This window comes from Syngnathus scovelli, chromosome 22 (assembly GCF_024217435.2).
Source record: "Syngnathus scovelli strain Florida chromosome 22, RoL_Ssco_1.2, whole genome shotgun sequence".
Taxonomy (NCBI): domain Eukaryota; kingdom Metazoa; phylum Chordata; class Actinopteri; order Syngnathiformes; family Syngnathidae; genus Syngnathus; species Syngnathus scovelli.
The window spans coordinates 468,994-486,459 of NC_090868.1; the positions used below are offsets into that span (position 1 = coordinate 468,994).

The 17,466-nt window shown below is 50.9% G+C and overlaps 2 protein-coding genes across 5 annotated transcripts; one reads left to right on the forward strand and one right to left on the reverse strand.

Annotated features, from left to right (window-relative positions):
• The first annotated feature begins 177 nt into the window (after positions 1-177).
• gnsa (glucosamine (N-acetyl)-6-sulfatase a) lies at positions 178-5,796 on the forward strand. Of its 2 annotated transcripts, XM_049760426.2 has the most exons (14): positions 179-475; positions 822-881; positions 1,007-1,213; positions 1,285-1,350; positions 1,457-1,555; positions 1,639-1,806; positions 1,888-1,970; positions 2,034-2,152; positions 2,226-2,329; positions 2,397-2,498; positions 2,559-2,669; positions 2,747-2,857; positions 2,920-3,080; positions 3,168-5,796. In XM_049760426.2, the coding sequence occupies exons 1-14, from the start codon at positions 326-328 to the stop codon at positions 3,241-3,243; spliced, it is 1,617 nt and encodes a 538-aa protein (XP_049616383.1). In that variant the 5' UTR covers positions 179-325; the 3' UTR covers positions 3,244-5,796. The 2 variants fall into 2 exon arrangements, with proteins under 2 accessions (XP_049616382.1, XP_049616383.1); XM_049760425.2 differs by having other exon boundaries at positions 178-475; positions 2,397-2,669.
• Positions 4,378-17,385, reverse strand: rassf3 (Ras association domain family member 3). Of its 3 annotated transcripts, XM_049760472.1 has the most exons (8): positions 17,076-17,385; positions 16,589-16,970; positions 14,991-15,148; positions 7,697-7,804; positions 6,842-7,021; positions 6,663-6,750; positions 6,240-6,355; positions 4,378-6,169 (listed from the first exon to the last, which is right to left on the reverse strand). In XM_049760472.1, the coding sequence occupies exons 1-8, from the start codon at positions 17,079-17,081 to the stop codon at positions 6,005-6,007; spliced, it is 1,203 nt and encodes a 400-aa protein (XP_049616429.1). In that variant the 5' UTR covers positions 17,082-17,385; the 3' UTR covers positions 4,378-6,004. The 3 variants fall into 3 exon arrangements, with proteins under 3 accessions (XP_049616429.1, XP_049616428.1, XP_049616431.1); XM_049760471.2 differs by having other exon boundaries at positions 16,589-17,385; XM_049760474.2 differs by lacking the exons at positions 14,991-15,148; positions 16,589-16,970; positions 17,076-17,385 and adding an exon at positions 11,335-11,850.
• Positions 17,386-17,466: the final 81 nt, after the last annotated feature.

The following is a 17,466-nucleotide window of genomic DNA, read 5'->3' on the forward strand; positions in this document are numbered from 1 at the left end:
TTGCACTCCAGTCTGGACTGGTTAATGATCCCATGTTTAATGTCTTCTTCACAGAGGAACCTTTGCCCGCTTCTAGTGATAATGGTAAAACGTGTCGTTTTAAATTGCTTTCTCATTATTTTGGACGAGTAAACAAGGTCATAAAAGCGTTTGGGACGTTTACTGACGTCGCGGCTTCCGTAGCCACGCACACGTGACCAGTGAACGCGGAAGTAAACATTCATGTAGCTGACTTGCTTGTGCACTTATCTTCAACAGAGGAACTCATCGGATCTGTCCGTGCCGCGTGACTTGACGGCCAATCGTCAAGATCGAGAAAGCGAAAATGTCGCGTTCATGGTTCAAGTCTCTCCTCATCTGCGTCGCTATCGTAAGCAGCCAGATCGGCGACAACGGGGCTTTGGCCAAATCGAACAGGAGACCGAATATCGTTCTGATCCTCACCGACGACTTGGACATTGCCATGGGGGGCATGGTGAGCAAATCATGTCGATCACGTGTCGAATTGTTGTAGAGCAGGTGTTATTAAGCGTCATACTTTCTTTAGACACTGCAGTATCTTTAGTTCAATCAATTTAATTCGAATTGTTTCGTTCAAAACCAACTTTGCTAACCCCTAAAATAATTCGGATGAGTCCAAACACATACCAGTGATGTAATCATGCGTCAGCATTGTTTGTGCAGACTTGATTGAGTGTGACATGAAAAGCCAGGTGAATCCCACTAACTGCTCACACTCACGAATTCACACTAATATTCTCACTGGCGCTCATCTGCTGGTTCTGCCAGATTTCCTGTTCAGTGATTAGTTTTCTCCTCAGACTCCACTCAACAAGACCAAGAAACTCATCGGTGACGCGGGTATCTCCTTCACAAATGCAGTAAGCGAGCGCCGGCCGGTCCTCCCAACATTCTGTCCGTATGGGGCGGCTCCAAATCTATTCACGGCCGTCTCTCTCTCTCTCTCTCCCTCTCTCTCTCCTTCTCTCCACCTCCTGGTTGCCAGTTTGTGGCCAGTCCGCTGTGCTGCCCCAGCCGCGCCAGCATCCTGACGGGCAAATACCCGCACAACCACCACGTCAGCAACAACACGCTGGAGGGCAATTGCAGCAGCGTGGCCTGGCAGAAGAGTCAGGAGGCGCACACCTTTCCCGCGCTGCTCAAGAACCTGGCCAGTTACCAGACCTTCTTCGCCGGGAAGTACCTCAACCAGGTGAGGGCCGTCGTTCGCCGGCCGACTGTCCCGAGCCTGAGCGCGCACGCCAACGACGCTTTGCGTCGCAGTACGGCCACACGGAGGCTGGCGGAGTGGAGCACGTTCCTCTCGGCTGGAGCTACTGGGTCGGACTGGTAAGAAGAACATTCGCATATTACCGTGACAAAATGGAACATCCCTTGAGAATTGCAGCAAGGGCAAACCGCTTTGTTTTGTTTTGTTTTGTTTTTCCCCTCCCAGGAGAAGAATTCAAAGTACTACAACTACACACTGTCGGTGAACGGCAAAGCTCAGAAGCACGGGGCCGACTACAGCAAAGATTACCTGACTGACGTGCTGGTAAAACCCCAAATCCTATTTTGGGTGGACCGAATGTGGAGTTGGCAGCCAGCCGTGACGTGATTCCAAATGGTGTGTTGCAGGCCAACGCGTCGTTGAACTTCCTGCAGTCCAAATCCAGCTCCCAGCCCTTCTTCATGATGGTGTCCACGCCGGCCCCCCACTCGCCGTGGACGGCGGCCCCTCAGTACCGGGACCGTTTCAACACTACCAAGGCGCCCCGAGACCCAAACTTCAACGTCCACGGCAAGGTTGGTCGCCTGTGCGTGCGTGCGTGCGTGCGTGGACACGATGTTAATTAACAATGTCTTGTGCGGCACGGCGCGGCGCAGGACAAACACTGGCTGATCCGGCAGGCCAAGACGCCCATGAGCAACTCGTCCGTCGCCTTTCTGGACGACGCCTTCAAGAAACGGTCCGTTTTCGTTGCGTCGCGTCATCCTCGTCGGCCGCGTGTAACGCTGCGCCGCGGATCCAGGTGGCGCACCTTGCTGTCCGTGGACGACCTGGTGGAGAAGATTGTGAGCAGCCTGGAGGCCAGAGGGGAACTGGACAACACCTACGTCTTCTTCACGTCGGATAACGGATACCACACCGGTAACCAAAACAAAACGCCCGTCGTGATGTGTATCTCGTTGGACTGCAGCGCTGTACGGCTGGGTACCTGCAGGTCAGTTTTCTCTGCCTCTGGACAAGCGGCAGCTGTACGAGTTTGACATCCGCGTTCCTCTCATGGTGCGAGGACCAAACATCAAAGCCGGCCAGAGCAGCCAGGTGACCCGCTTGCTCTCACCGACCGGGGTGAGGGGGAACGTGTCAAACGAGACCAATATTTGCACAGTTTCTGGTGGCCAACGTGGACCTGGGGCCCACCATGCTGGACCTTGCGGGAGTCAACGTCAGCAAGACGGAGATGGACGGCACCTCCTTCCTGCCTGTCCTGGTGAGCCGCCATCTTGCCGCCGCTGTTGAGCTGGCTTTCAACGACCGCGGTGGCTTTCAGGAGGGCAAAGCCAACGGCAGCTCGTGGAGGAGCGACATCCTGGTGGAGTACGAAGGGGAAGGACGCAACGTCTCCGACCCCGCCTGCCCCCTGCTGGGCCCCGGAGTGTCCGTAAGGAGCCGCTGTCGTCTCGCGAAGAGCTTTGACTTGAGGCGAGCGTGCTCTCCTTGTTCTCGTGGCGTGCGCAGGAGTGCTTCCCAGACTGCGTCTGCGAGGACTCGTACAACAACACGTACGCCTGCGTGCGCACCGTGGCGCCCTCGGCCAACCTGCAGTACTGCGAGTTCGACGACGACGAGGTAGCCGCTTCGCTTTTTCGTCTTCTCCTGCCGTGGCGTGACAGTGGTGCGTCTGGCGGCAGGTGTTTGTGGAGGTCTACAACCTGACGGGGGACCCCTTCCAGCTCAGCAACATCGCCAAGACCATCGACCAGGAGGTCCTGGAGAAGATGAACCATCGGCTGATGATGCTGCAGTCGTGCGCGGGGAGAACCTGCCGCACGCCCGGCGTCTACGACGCTCGGTACGTGATTGTGCGCTACGCAGGCTCCCTCTAGCGGTAGGCGAAAGAATGGCTGCTTTTGACTGACCTGTTTTGTTTTGTCGTCAGCTTCAAATTTGAGCCCCGCCGGATGTTTAGCGGCCACACGTGGAAGCAGAGCAGACTGCGGCAGAAGATGAAGTGAAAAGGACGACTCCACAAACGCAGGATTCCCCCCCCCCCCCCCCCCCCCTCTTTCTTGTTGCCTTGTTTGGGAGTCGTATTCACACACAATTTGTTGCGTTGTTCACGAAAGAAAAGTTCGCTATTTGAACTTGAAGGAGCCCAAAGATTTGAATTCTGTTGAACGGAGCCAAGAGACTCTTTCTCTCTCTCTCTCTCTCTCTCTCTTTCATTTTGCTACTGATTTTTCTTGTTGAAAGTTTTATTCTGAAAGACTGATGCAATGCACGTTCTTAAACTTTTGGGGTCCAGGGGGAAATTTTCCTCGTCATCCTTTTGCCAATTAAGCATAAGCCGTACATGCCAGAGGAATTTGAAAATCACAAATTGTCCATCCAATTTATGTGATAGAAAAAGTAGCGAGAACACGGCTTTCGTTTATACTAAAAACACCAAGGAACATTTATTTGTAATCTTTTGAGAAAGTTGAATTTATTTGATCAAAAAAAAGGTTGTCACAATTGCCAATTAGTTGTTGTAATGCTATGAAAAAGTGGCATTTTTCTCAGCTTTATAAGAAAAAAGTATTTTCTGGATAAAAGCCGTTTAAAATACAAAAATAGTCATCTTACAAGATTAGTCATATTTTTTTATATGAAAGTGAGTTTCAGAAGGGAGACTGACAAATGTATTCTCACAATTTTGCACCTTTTACTCTGGAAAAGAAAATCCAGAGTATTCTGGGGTAAAAAAAAGCCTTAAAAATAATTTTTTGCTCCCAATATTCATTTGTGTCATCTTTTAACTGGCAATCACTAAGTTTGCGGACCCCAGTTTGAGAAGCGCAGACAACGACGGAACAAAACTTTCCCGACTGTGAAATCTTTCCTCTTATGGAATGTTTAGTGTTGACATTAACTGCACTTTTTCTCGTCGTGCTTTTGTGCAAATAAAATGGATTTCATCTGTGAAGACGTTGCCTCGTTTCTGTTGACCCGTACGAAAGGAGAAAGACGCGAAACCTCGCTTACCCTCCTCGATGTTGGCAGCAGGGTTCTGCTGCGTGGAGCTTCTACGGCCGCTCTTCAGGAACGTCTTGGTGTGCTGGGAGAGAACTCGCACGTGCACACGGGTTACCTTCACTTGGAGATTCAAATGAGCTTTGCCTTACTTTTATTTTAAATGTTACTTTGAATAGCTGCACAGTTCTTTCTCTCTGCTGCGCAGAGAGACCATTACAACAAAAATACCACCATTTTCTTCCATCTGCAGTTGCTATTAAACAACAGAAAGGCACTGCTGAGGTTTTCTGGACTACTCGCTTCAATATGGCTTCAAGGCTTGGAAATCTGCAAACAATTAACGTCCATTCGAATGAGGATGACTAAATACGCGACGTTCGTCTCAAACATCCAGTTATAAAACATTAAGACCGTGCATCAACCAGCCTTTGGATAACATGTTGCCATAGTAACACATCATGCACATACATGAGGCTAACATCATGACTGATTCAGTGTATACTCTCAAAATAGCAAAGCCAAAGGGAAAAAAAAAAGCCAAGATCAAGTACAAAAAAAATACAACAAAAATCATCATTAACCCGTCATCCCTGAATTTAAGTCATTTAAAGTGCCCCTAAAAAATAAAGACAAGCCTTTAAGTTGATACAACTGAGCAACAGCTTACAACAACAACAACACATCAACAAGTGATACGTGTCTTCACGGATACCTTCCAATTAAGTACGGAAGCATACAAAGGGCCAAGTCACCCCCCCCCCTCATTTTAATTAACGTTACATCATTGGAAAAAATCGCCAAAATGCCCTATTTTGTTGGATTTTGTAACTATTTCAAATAATGCCCTCTTTAGTTTTGCTTCTGAACATTCCATGCTTCCGTGTAAAGCCAGTGTTTATTAGACATAAATTTCATTTAAATAAACCTCTACTCGATATACTCTGCATCTACTTTTTGTTTTTGCACCAGGCAACACCGCTAATTCATCTTTGGTTATATCGCGCGAGAATAAGAAAAATACAAATATGAGACTCAAGTTGGATAGTAGTTGCTGCTTTTGTCCACTAGAAGGTGCTGTTTGACTAGACATTATGCTGTCACGGAATTAGCTGGGGTGTGCTAAAAAAAAAAAAAGCAACAACTGTTTGTCATAACAAATCATTTGCCTCCTCGTGCTCAAGTATTAAAATTTCAGGATGAATCCAAAATGAACAAAAGTAAAAGATTGTAGCACATTTTAGGTTCAAACTATTAATATTTGACTGAAAAGCGCCCATTTTGTGACAAATGTTTCTTTCGTGTTCACCCCAATTCCCCATCCTCCTTGCCAGACGGCGCTCCCAAACGCTATGGGCCCGTCTCAGCCTCTTTTTGTTCCTCTATTTGGTTCCATTTCTATTCTACTTCCTCTTCTTTGCATCGTTTACTTCCTGAAAGCGCTCCAGGTCCTTCCACGTGATCCGGCGAATCCGACTTTCTCATCTTCCTAGCGTAACTTCCTTGTGTTTTCCTTCTCTTGTCTGCATTGTGATTGTTTTGCCGCTCAACTCTTTTATATATATTAAAAAAAAAAAAAAAAAAAGCTCCACCCATATAAATTAAGAAAGCAAAATCTGTACAGACTGTAGTGAGGGAATTAAATGAGTCTTTGGTGAGGTTTGTGGCAGGCATATTAGTTCAAAAAGTCCAGTGGGCTCTCTCTCCTTTGCCACGTTATCAACACCAAAGCTAAAAGAAAAGAAAAAGGCCCTCTGGCGCTGTTCAAGTCTTACTGGGCCGCTCCGCTGCACGCATTTCCCTCAGCGCCTCCTTCAGCCTGTGGCGGTAGACGTCGTAGCGGCGGAGCAGCGCCTCCTTCTGCTCCTCCTCCTCCTTGTCCAGGATGCGCAAGAAGTTGCGCAGCTCCGGAACGGAGAAGGCGTCCCACTGAGGCCAGCGACGGTGGCAATATTAGCGACAGCCGCTACGAGCGGAAAGGCCAGAGCGCGACTCTTACCAAGACTTCTCCGGTTTGCTGCTCGCGCAGGACAAAGCCCAGCGTGTCGTCGTCGGGTCCCGCCACCAGACGGAGAAACAGCGGCTGCTCCCCGTCCGACAGTTTACACACGTACACTACACGCACGTACACATACACATACACGTCATTTGTCGTGATTAGCGAGCTGCATTTAACAACATCTATTTTCTGAAGCTGTCTAGACCATTTTTACTAGGCAGTAAAAGCTCATAAAAGTTGAAAAGATGAGGGGGACCACCATCTTTAATTTAGCCTTTTGCCTTCAATAAAGGTGAAGCTCTTTTTGGAACGGCCGCCGCTACGCACGCACGCACGCCGCGCCAGCTGGGGCTTATTTGTGTGCGTGTGTGTGTGTGTGACCCCCACAGGCATTTGCACGACGAAAGCAAAGCTGAAACTTACCCTGCTCCTCGCGCCGATAGCGTTTGTAGAGGGCGTACTTTGCCGGGTTGTCTGCGACGGTGAATTTATTGAGCAAGGCCACGATCACCTGAAGAGGGCAAAAGGAGCAAGCAAGCAAGCGGGTGGGTCACTTTAGACTCTCCACTTTGCGGCCCAGGCAACGTTCCCCTCCCCCCCACCTGTCTGACGGTGTTGTGCGAGCTGATGTGCAGGGTGTTGCTGACCCCCCGCGGCAGGTAGAAGGCCTCGCCCGCCACCGCCGCGCCCGCCGAGGTGACCCTCCGGCCGGCGCGCACCGTCACGGGCCTCCGCAGGTCCATCTGGACCTTGATGAAGCCCGTGTACACGCCGTTGGAACCCTGAGCACAACACAAAGGCGAGAGAGGCCCCGCCGGCCGGCCGGATTGAGAGGAGGACAGATGGCGGCCGAGCGCCGCCGAGCGCCGTCCGTTTAATCTCATTACTTCATTAGAGTGGTGCGCGTGCATGTCCACAACAAGATCAACAGGACGTCAGACGGGGAGGGAGATGAAGCGATAGAAAGACAAAGACGGACGCAGACACAACATGGCAACATCCCTTCCCCAAAACATAAACACGGCCCGATAGGAGTCAGTGTTCATTGTCCTTAGCGGTTCTACGGCACTTCACATGATATGTTAGCATAAAGCTAGCAGCCTCTGGTTGAATACAGCTGCAGCCGTCCGTCACTCAATGTTTTGACAGCCTTTGCTGGGTTCTGCGTTGGTGGGAAGCAAAAGCGCAAAGCCTAGCAAATGCCGGGCTGGCTGGCTGGCGCTGAAAACCGACTCCACTTGGAGACACCTTCCGAGGAGACAGACACCAGGAGCCCAACAATAGCGGCGAGCGGTGATGTCACCGCGGGGGAATGCGAGGGTTCGAGTCGAGATGAAGATAGCAGCGTGGCGGCTTCATCTAACGCATTTGATAAACATTGACTTCATGCAAATACAAAAAGCCTTTCACTATTCAGACGCGCGGGCGCGCGCGCGTGTGTGTGTGTGCAGGCTCACCAGGGTCATTTTGAGGTGGTCTCTGGTCTTGGTGTTGTACTGCTCGATCTTCTGCCTGATTTCCTCGCGACTGAACTCGGTGCGCAGCTTGCTCTCCTTGTCCACATCCTGAGCACAAGGACAAAGCAAACGTAAGTCAGCAGCGACAAAGCAGAGCCCTTCTCGCCTTCTATGCCAACTCACTCAGGCTTGAACAAGGCAAGGCAAGGCAAGGCAAGGCAAGGCCAGACCCGACCGGTGAGTGCCGTGGGTGCCCGCGTCAACTCAACCGCGGCCAGCGTTTAGGCAAAGCTACTTGAGCTTCTCGCCAATGCACGCTCGCGGACCTCAGGGCAAACGGCACTTTCAGTAGGAATCATCACATGTCATGTTGTGTATGGCTGCAGGACACCACAGCCAGACGGCGCACAAATACGCTTTGTATCGCTCCGTGCAACTTGTTGCTCTTCTTCTTTGTTTGTGTGTGTGTGTGTGTGTGTGTGTGCGTGCGCGCTTACAAGGGCATCACGCTGCTTCGCTCCAGTCCAAAAACACACACCAGCAGGAGTGTGCTGAGAATGGGAACCTTATATGGCCAAGACCAAGCTGGAGAAGCAGTGGAGGTGCGCGCACACACACACGCACACACACGCACACACACGCACACGCACGCACACACACACACACACACACACATCATGTGTTGCTGCATGTGTGAGCTTTTGGTTTTAATTATTGACACACACATGCACGCAGTTCAACTTAACACGCACAAGGTCGCAAAGGCAACTTTGGGACGGGAAGCGGCAGGTAAGGAGATGAACGCCCTAGGGTTCAATGACAAGGAAGAACGTGGAGATACAAACAAACAAACAAACAAACACGGCGGCGTTTCCATTTTCCAACTCAAAGGCGCCCTGGGGCTGAACGTGAGCTCACGGTCACGTTTAATCTTGTGACAAATGTGAACCTTGACAGCCGGACGCCCTCTTATCTTCACGCTGACACAAACAGACCTGCGGCATGGCATTCCAGCCCTTCCTTATCAGCCCGTCAACAGATGATGTCATCGCCACGCCAAACACTGCCACTTTGACCGACTAAAATGTAACATTTCAACAGCGGCCCGCTATTTATTTACTTTTGCGAGAAAGGCTCTGTCCTCCTCCTTTGCCACTTCCTGTGGCGTCCACAGGGGGGAAGTCAAGATGGACCACACCTTTCCACATTCCTGCATTATTAGGTGAACGCACACAGTTGCTTCCATGTTTCCATCCGAGAAGCTACGAGGGGGGGGGGGGGGGGGGAAGCCCACGAGCACAAGTGAAAGCTGCCAAGTGAAGAGCCGACCAGAAGAGTACAAATACAAGCGCTGCGGTCGACCACCCAGAAAAAGCAGCAAGGAGGCTTTCCGAAGTGGGCAAAAGACCAGACGGGTGGGCCAGACGGGTCAACCACGCTGAGATGGCAACTAGCTTGCTGCGGGGAATTGCACTCCAATGCTCCAAAACGCTTTAAAAGGCGGGCCTAACCCGGTGAGTGATGTGGGTGTCATATTTGTTTTTGTCATCATCCTGCTTATTGGATTTTTTTTTTGGGACATTTTTGTTAGGTGAGCGCTATTATATTGTTCCACAATGCAAAAACATTTGTCCTAGGCTCAATGAGGGTTGTGCAACTGAACAAGACGGTGAGTGAGTCACATGTGAAGCAACTTTTGCAACATCTCAACATGGCAGCTCATTTTCTCCGTCCTGCGATTGCTCGGAATGACGACGACGGCCGGCGCTGATGTCAGTCACCCGGCGGCGTGGGAAGCCCCTTTAACACGCAGCAACAAGTCGAGCAAAACATCGGCGGGGTGACGAGCTGACGCGGCATACCGATAATTTGTCACGCGCGCTCGGTGCGACGGCGCCAAATGACGTCGAGAGGTTTTGCTGCTTTTGTGTCGGAAAGCGAGCCGCGGCTTTGGCTGTCGCTTGCCGCCAACTCAGATGCAGCTTTGCCCGTCACGACCCCCCCAAAAAAGCCCATCGGCGGTCAAAGAATACGGCCGAGCAACAGGAAGTGACGTACAATAGAAAGACGGAGGAAGGAAATCTAGAGCGGGGGAACGTGCTGGGGGGGGGGGGGGTGGGGGGGTGGGCATTCGGGATGATCTCACATGTTGTCGCCTGGCCGCCGTCGCCCTTGAGGATGAAACGCGTCAAGCGCTTGACGAGATAACGCAAACCGGCTGGCTTTCATTCCGACCGATACCAGCGACAAAAAAAACAAACAAAAAACACACGCCGAGTTCACGGAGCTCCTGGCCCGACGTCCTCCACATCTTTATGATGTTCACGATTTACGTTTCACCTCATCTACAAACACTGCCGCCGCCGCCGCTGAAGTTTCTTTGGCCGACATACACACACACACACCCCCAGCTAGCTGCCAGCGAGTGTGACATTTGCACACAGAGCGGCCTTTCTGCTTGGATGTTGACAATGTGCGTGTTATTTGCGAGATTTCCTACATCCTTCAAATGTGCTCTTTCTGTACTTCAAGTGCCACCGCAGCATTTTTTTTTTCTCCTTGTAATGAAGAAGGTGACAGTGATGTTCATTTGAGCGCCTCAGCGCCTTTCTGCGCTTTATTAAATGTCACGCAAAGTTCCGCCTTCACCCGGGCGACGGGCTGATTAAAATGCGTCGAGTTCGGACTTAGTCCAAATGTACAATTGCGCACCTTCATTGTACTTTTGTAACAGTTTGAATATTCCATAAGCTAATCGAAGGCGTCTGACATTTGGCATGGTCTTTAGTTTGGGAATCATTCAATAATTTGCAGTGGAATTGAAGTACTCCAGGTGGTAAAACGATAAAGCAAGCCAGATTTTTATTCCCGCTAATCAACGATGCCCTTTCGACCGGACACGCAAAGACACAAGCGGTCATTTCACACAGGCCGTCGGTCGGTCGGTCGGTCGGCCGGCCGGCGGACCCGCACATGTTGGCCGGGGGTCCCCGCCCCGCCCCCGCCGAAGCTGTAATTAGCGCCGGCATGCGGGGGAACCGGCGTTTGGCGACAGGCCCCTGCTGCGGGCCTGAGGCCACATCTTGAGGGGGCGGCGGCCCGTGACCTTTCTCGGCCACCAAAGAGCCAACATTTCACACAAAAATCAGTTTGTGCCACAGCAACGTATCAGTTGTGTCAACACAGTGCATTGTGGGAATTCATTTCCAAGGCTAAAAGACAGGGTGGAGGCTCGGCATGCTTTAGTGGGGAGTGGGCTTCTGTCCGACTTACTCGTCTGTGAAACGTCATAGCAACCTGATACTTGTCAGCACCAGACTTTCAGGTTCGACATGCACGGGGCAGGAAAAAGGGGAGGGGGTGAGGCTCCAAAGTGGTTGCTCAGCTCATACTCGTCAGCGGGCATTCCAAACTACGTTGGAAATTCTGCTCATTTAAGAAGGAGTCATTTATTGGAAAATGAAAGATACGTTATTTGGAAAGCTAAACTCATGACGTTTGTCGCTTTGTTCCTCCATTACTCGACCGTGTGAAGGGAGTGGACAGGTGGACCAAGCCATTTAAAATGGAAGCCTGGCTTTCAACGTCACGTCATAACAATTTGCACGAATTGGCGCGGGGTGCACGCTGCTGTTTACCTTGCTCTCTGTGACTTTGTTGAAAAAGGAAGTCCTGGCCGTGAAAAAGTAGTCCTCGGAGTCGTCCTCCAAACTGCTGTAGCCACTGCTCATGGTGCTATTCCACGTCATTGACGAGGACAAAAATCTCGTCTCCAACTCGGCCGCCGCATCAAACCACTTTCCCCCCCCTAAATAAAGTGGCCACTCACTCGAGAAACTCAAGCCAAAAGTAGTTCGGCGGCGCTGTTCAAAGTGCGACGAGGGCTCGCTAAGGCAGCATTTCCGCTTTGCAAGCCGCTCGCCAGTCTTCCTCTCCACCGGCCGGCCGGCCAGCGCGACTCATTTAACCGTTCCCATCGTTGGAGGAAAAGTTCCACTGTTCGTTAGTACACCAACATACTGTTGTGTATTGGCCGCAGTCTAACTTAGTACTAAGTCTAAAGTAGATCTAGCCTGAGAAGTTTGCTGTCAAAGTGACGCGAGGAGCTCTCGTAGAGTCGACGCCGACTGTTACTAGTTGAACGCTGAGAAACGTATACAGTAAGACCCCGCCTACTACGAGAGCTCTCCGTCGAGCAGCCAATAGGAAACAAGAAGTTAAGTCCCACCCAGCAGGTAACAACCGACCAATCAGCGCTCGGATAGCTGCTGCGTCACTCACTCATAAAGAAGTAACTACACATTTCAACAATGCTTGTAGTCTTATTGATGAAAATATTTCTATTTTAAACTACAAATATACCTTCAGTCATATATTAGAATAATTTGTGGAATATTCCCAACTACCTCCCAAAAATTCTCATTTCTTGGTCAAGGATCATGTTAGCTAGCGACGGAAAACCAATGAAAAAGTAGAAATTCTCCAATTCCTCCCTCACGCATCCAATATACGTTTTTCAGATTACATTACCGAGCAAAGGCCACAAGCCATGCAAAGTCTTCCTCGGAATTTGATCCATCAGGCAAACTCAGTGTCACTCTGCATATTCCCAACAAGGTCTTTACACAAACACACACGCACGCACACCACAGAGAGGAATACGGTTACCCACATTCCTAAAATAAAAGGTCAGCAGCAGTTTGCCACAGCTGCACACGCTACTGCCGCACGTTAACACTTGCATCCATCCACTCTCCTTCAGGAGGTTAAAGCGTTCTTACTGACAAAATCTGCGTAGGAACTAAATCACACCAGCACCGCCCGAGGAGATGTTTGGACGGACGAGCTCTTGCCCAAAATAAACGGGGTACAAAAGGGGCAGCCGAGCCACGCCGCCATCCATCGTTTTGTCTTTCAAACAAATCCAAAACACACAGGCGCACGCACACAAGCTTCAGATAAGCAGGCCTCGCGTTTGACCTTTAGCTTCACAATACGGAGACAGAAGAAACAATTCAATGATTTAGTTTTTTGTGCAGGTGTGTGTACATGCAGCTTACAGGCTTTGTATGTGTGTGTGTGTGTGTGTGTGTGTGTGTGCTCCTGTAATTTAGAAGCTTTGGGCAAGGTTGTGTGTCTGTTTTATTGCTGCTTTAATTGCTGAGAAGCAGCAGTGAGGGGTTTTCTCAACCCAACGTCAAATTGTGGGAACGAATTTAACACCCAAGTCAAGACAAAAAAATATTATTGATGGGAAAAGTCTGCATTTTGCGAGAGGGGGGGGGGGGGAGCCCCAAAATTCTATTTTATCAGGGAAAAAAAAAGGTGTTGAATGGAAAGCTGACAAGATCTCCGACTAAAAGGCCTCAGCAAGCGCGTCCGTGAGCGTGTGTTGCTGATTTCGGTTCCGCATTTCATCCTGAAAGTCCAAATTTGCGGCTCGGCGGCACGATCAAAGCGCGCAGGAATGCGGTGCCGAGGGGGGACGGAACGGACGCTGCCGTCGCAGTCCCGATTCATGTGGCCGCCGCCATAAATACACACGCAGCGTGGAAGCAAGTTGAGACTGGCAATTAAAAAAAAGAAAAAAAAGGCACTAAATTAACATAGCGGCACATCCAGGATGGGAGCTTGACTTGTATTCAAATCACGCTGGAGATTTTTTGCATAAGCCTTGAAGATTGGCAGGAAGTCCCGAACTGATCCTCGACCACGTTTCCACTCAATTGCCATTGGCAGACAATCCCAAACGGTCTGGGCTCACACCCTGATAGAGATCTTTGTTTCTCTTTCGACCTCCTACAAGTTGGAAGCCCGGTGTCAGAGTGGAGCTGCGAGCCAGCTGGCCAAAACGTCCACATCATCTGCCGGCAGATTACAGATCGGCGGGCGGATAAACCAGCAGCCAACAGGGGGGGGTTAGGGTTAGGGTTGGGGGGGGGGGGGGGGGGGGGGGCGGTCTCAGACCAGAGACATCAACGTGCCATTTGCAATGACTTCATTACTCTGATCATAACATGACTTTGGGCCAATTGAAATCACGCGCAAATGCAACTTTGGACCTGCTGGGCCATGAACCCGACTGGCTGCTGTTTAAATTTGAAACCGAATCCCTAAAAACGACAACATCATCATCATCATCGCGACGCGTCTGCTGTCAAAACACACAAAAGCTTTGTCTGGCCTGACCTGCTTGTGACCCGCTTAATCCTCAAAGATTATTCCTCAGCGTCTGCCATAATTCATGTCTGGCCCGCACACACGCACACACGCACACACACACACACACACACACACAGTGGCAAGTTAAAGTGTGACATATTGGGTAGGTATGTGGAGGACATGTTGCTGCAGGTTGATTCTGCTGACCCTCATTTCCCCGGATAGATCATATCACAACACAAAAGGCCCCCTGATGAAACAAAATAGAAGCCTGAACTATTCCTTCCGTTTTAAAAGGATGCAATAAAAAGTCCAACTTGCTTTCCGTGCCTACACAAACACCAACTTGTCAATGAGTGCCTGCAAAAGGAAAACGCATTCACATTCCAACCAGTTAGCGACAATCTGCTCTGCTAACTTATTAGCATTCACGGCTGACTGACACATGCGCACGCGCGCACACACACACACACACACACGTCACAGATTGAGTTTTAGTCATTAGCGCAAATTGAATCAAGTTGCCGATTTAATGAGCCAATTGACCTGTCATGGTGTGCGCCGCACCACTGCCGCTTTGCTAAACATAGAAAGCGCAAACATACGGGTGCGCACAATCGCAGCAAAGTCAGCGTCGCAATGTGGAGGAGTTGACCTTTAGCATACAAAACGGCCACTGCCCTCATCATCATATGATAAAGTAGAGAGTTGGCAGAAAACGAACTCACATTGTGGTAACACAAACCAGAGGCGCACACTCAGCTCATACACCCACACCGACCTCGTGTGGCGCGATAGGAAATGACATCACTAAAAGACGAAATGAACTGTCTTTTTAAAAATCATTTTTAAACTGTAACTAAAAAAATAAATACATTTGAAACTAAAGGGAGCCTAAGCTTATCAACAATCAAAAGATGACGTGATCATGCACACATACACAGATTCCACTAGATGGCAGCAAAACACTATTTTTGTCCAAATGTCCTCAACTCCTTTTGGCAAAGTTCCACAAAATGGTACCAACTAGTAAAATTTGTCCTGAGCACAAAAATAAATATTTCAATTTTTAATTGTATGTTAGTTGAGCTGACACACACACACACATAAAGGCAAAAGAGTGTCCACTTACATGTGACGGCGGCGTTTGGTTGTTGTTGTCGTTGTTGTTGTTGTTGAGCTGCACCTGAGTGATGGGCAACGTCGGCGGCGCCACTGCGGCGGCGGCGGCGGGGTGACAGTCCAGGCTGACGTGGCTTCGACAGGTGGCGTGGCACGCGTACTTGCAGCCTGCAAGCGACACAAGATTGCCATCATAAAAGGTCTGTGTGCCTTTTAATGGCGCCCAATGTTGCCCTGTGGAAAAATGTCAACATAACAATTTGAGAATGGGTGACCGTTTCCCAACGCACACGCACGGGGCGCCACTGTCCGGTTTTGCCGAGTGGGCAGTTTGCACGGGGAGCGCTGAGTCATGTTTTCCGCCGCGGCCGCTTGACACGTCTTGTTATGACTGGCGGGCGTCTGTCGGATTTCCCACTTTCACGCATCAAGCGACCCGATGGCAAATGGCGTCCTGCCCTCCTCTGGCCGCCGTATTGGATGGAGGCCATTTGGGAAGGCTCGCAGGAGGGGTTGAAAGGTCATCCGCATTTGGCAGGAGGACTCTAATCAGGGTGGTGTTTGCCAAAGGAGGAAGCGAGGGAACGTCATGAAGGTCTGGTGAAATAACGCCAAGGGGTTCCAGTCTCCCGGAGGACACAATCATCAACCGAAACCAGCAAAATTCCAGACGTGAGCAAAGTTGACAACTTTTGGCTGTTTCCAAAAAGCAACATCAAATTTGCTCGGCATCTACGTATCTCTATCACGGGTGGAGCCACCAATTTTTTCTTCCAAAGAAGCCAACCCTAAAAGTCATGTTGACACCTTAAGCTGGAAACTCACCCGAGTTGCGCCACAGCAAACTGAGCTCCAGTCGTCCCGATCGCCTCATGGTGGCGGGAAATCGTAAGAAAAACCCAGAGATTCTCCGTAAAGTTCTGCCAAAGTTTTTCACGACGCCCATCGCGCCGCCCTGACGGAGGCTCCTCTGCCCTAGCGCATGAGCCTCCGTCCACGGTAGCTCCACGCACGAGTGCGGGTGTGTCCGCAGCGGCGCTTGCGAGGCTCAGCTGCTGCCTCTTGTTTGTTCAGCCATTGTGACACTTGGGCTCCACAAAACACACACACACATTGTGGGACAGCACACACACGTCGAATTCCACCTTCCGGTGGACTGCCAGAACGCTAAGGCAATGTAAGCGCACAGCTCGGAACTTTAGGAGGACCAAGCACTATTTTGGTCAAAATAAAGCCCCTCAATTCACCTTACATGACGTCATGATGCCACAAGAGGGCAGCAAAGTACAACAAGGAAAACAAGGCTAGGTTAAAAGGCAGGTGGAATGTTTCACAACAGTCTGGAGTTAATAAGTGAACAACTCGACTCATGTTTTTGTGGCCCTTCAAGGTTGCACTACGTCAACAAACTTGAGCCAGGTTGGAGGAAATTTTTCTTCCCCGGACTGGAGCCGGTCGGGCCGCCCGCCCGCATGCCGACAGACGACATTCCGACAGGCAGCGTCACGTCAAGAATTGAAAGAAGAACGTCTTTGGTTTGGGCCAAAATTTCACGCAAATGGGTTCTTATTCGTGCTGACATTGGAAATGACCTCGCTGCTGACCTACCTGCACAGGTGAGCCCCTTCTGGAAGATGTATTTGCAGCACACGTCGCACCAGGTGCCTTCCCCGCCGGCTCCGAAGCTGTGGCCTTCCCCGGACTCCTCTTTCACCCGGGGGTCCTTCTCCCCGGGGGTGAAGATGGTCCTGACGTCGGGGGGCTTGAATCCTTTCTTGCGGCTGCGGGGAGCCCCGCCGGGGCGGCCTTCCTCCGGGTCGCCGCTCCTCCGCTCGGGGCTGCGCGCGGCTCCGCCGGCGCTCCACGCCGCCTCCAGGCTCTCCAGACGCCGGGGCGGTTGGGGGGACAGGTGCCGCCGGACCACGTTGACCACGCCGCCCTTGTTGCCTTTGGGGAGGCGTAGCCTGGCGCCCGGTTGCGGCGATGTTTCCTGGGAAGAGCGGCTGGGCGTCAGCGGGGCTCGACCGGCGCGAGGCCCGGGCAGCGGGAGGAGGTCGGCCGCGGCGACAGGCTTGCGAGCCCCGTGGTGGATCACCTTCATGGTGGCAGGCAGGCAGGCAGGCGCTCGGAGATGTGGAGAAGCGAGGCGGCCGGCCGCTCGGGTTTCCTGGTCGGCGAGCAGGTTGAGGAAGTCTGCGCTGCGCACCTCAGAACGGGTTGGATCTCATTTCACAGGCGGCTGCGGCAGAGCGGGCGGACAATCTATGCTGGCTTGAAAAAAAATGGTCAGTTCAAGAAAACATTTTCCGTTTCAGGCAAGTGCTTACTTGCACGTGTCAGCTGAATGAATGAATAAGTTGATTGGCGGCCAAACTCGCAATTTAGCAGCACTTAAAGTGTCTCATTTTGAACGTTGACGCACTAAAAGCTGAAAAAGCGGCGACACAATTGTCTTAACCACAAGAGGGTGCTGTTTCGCAACTTTT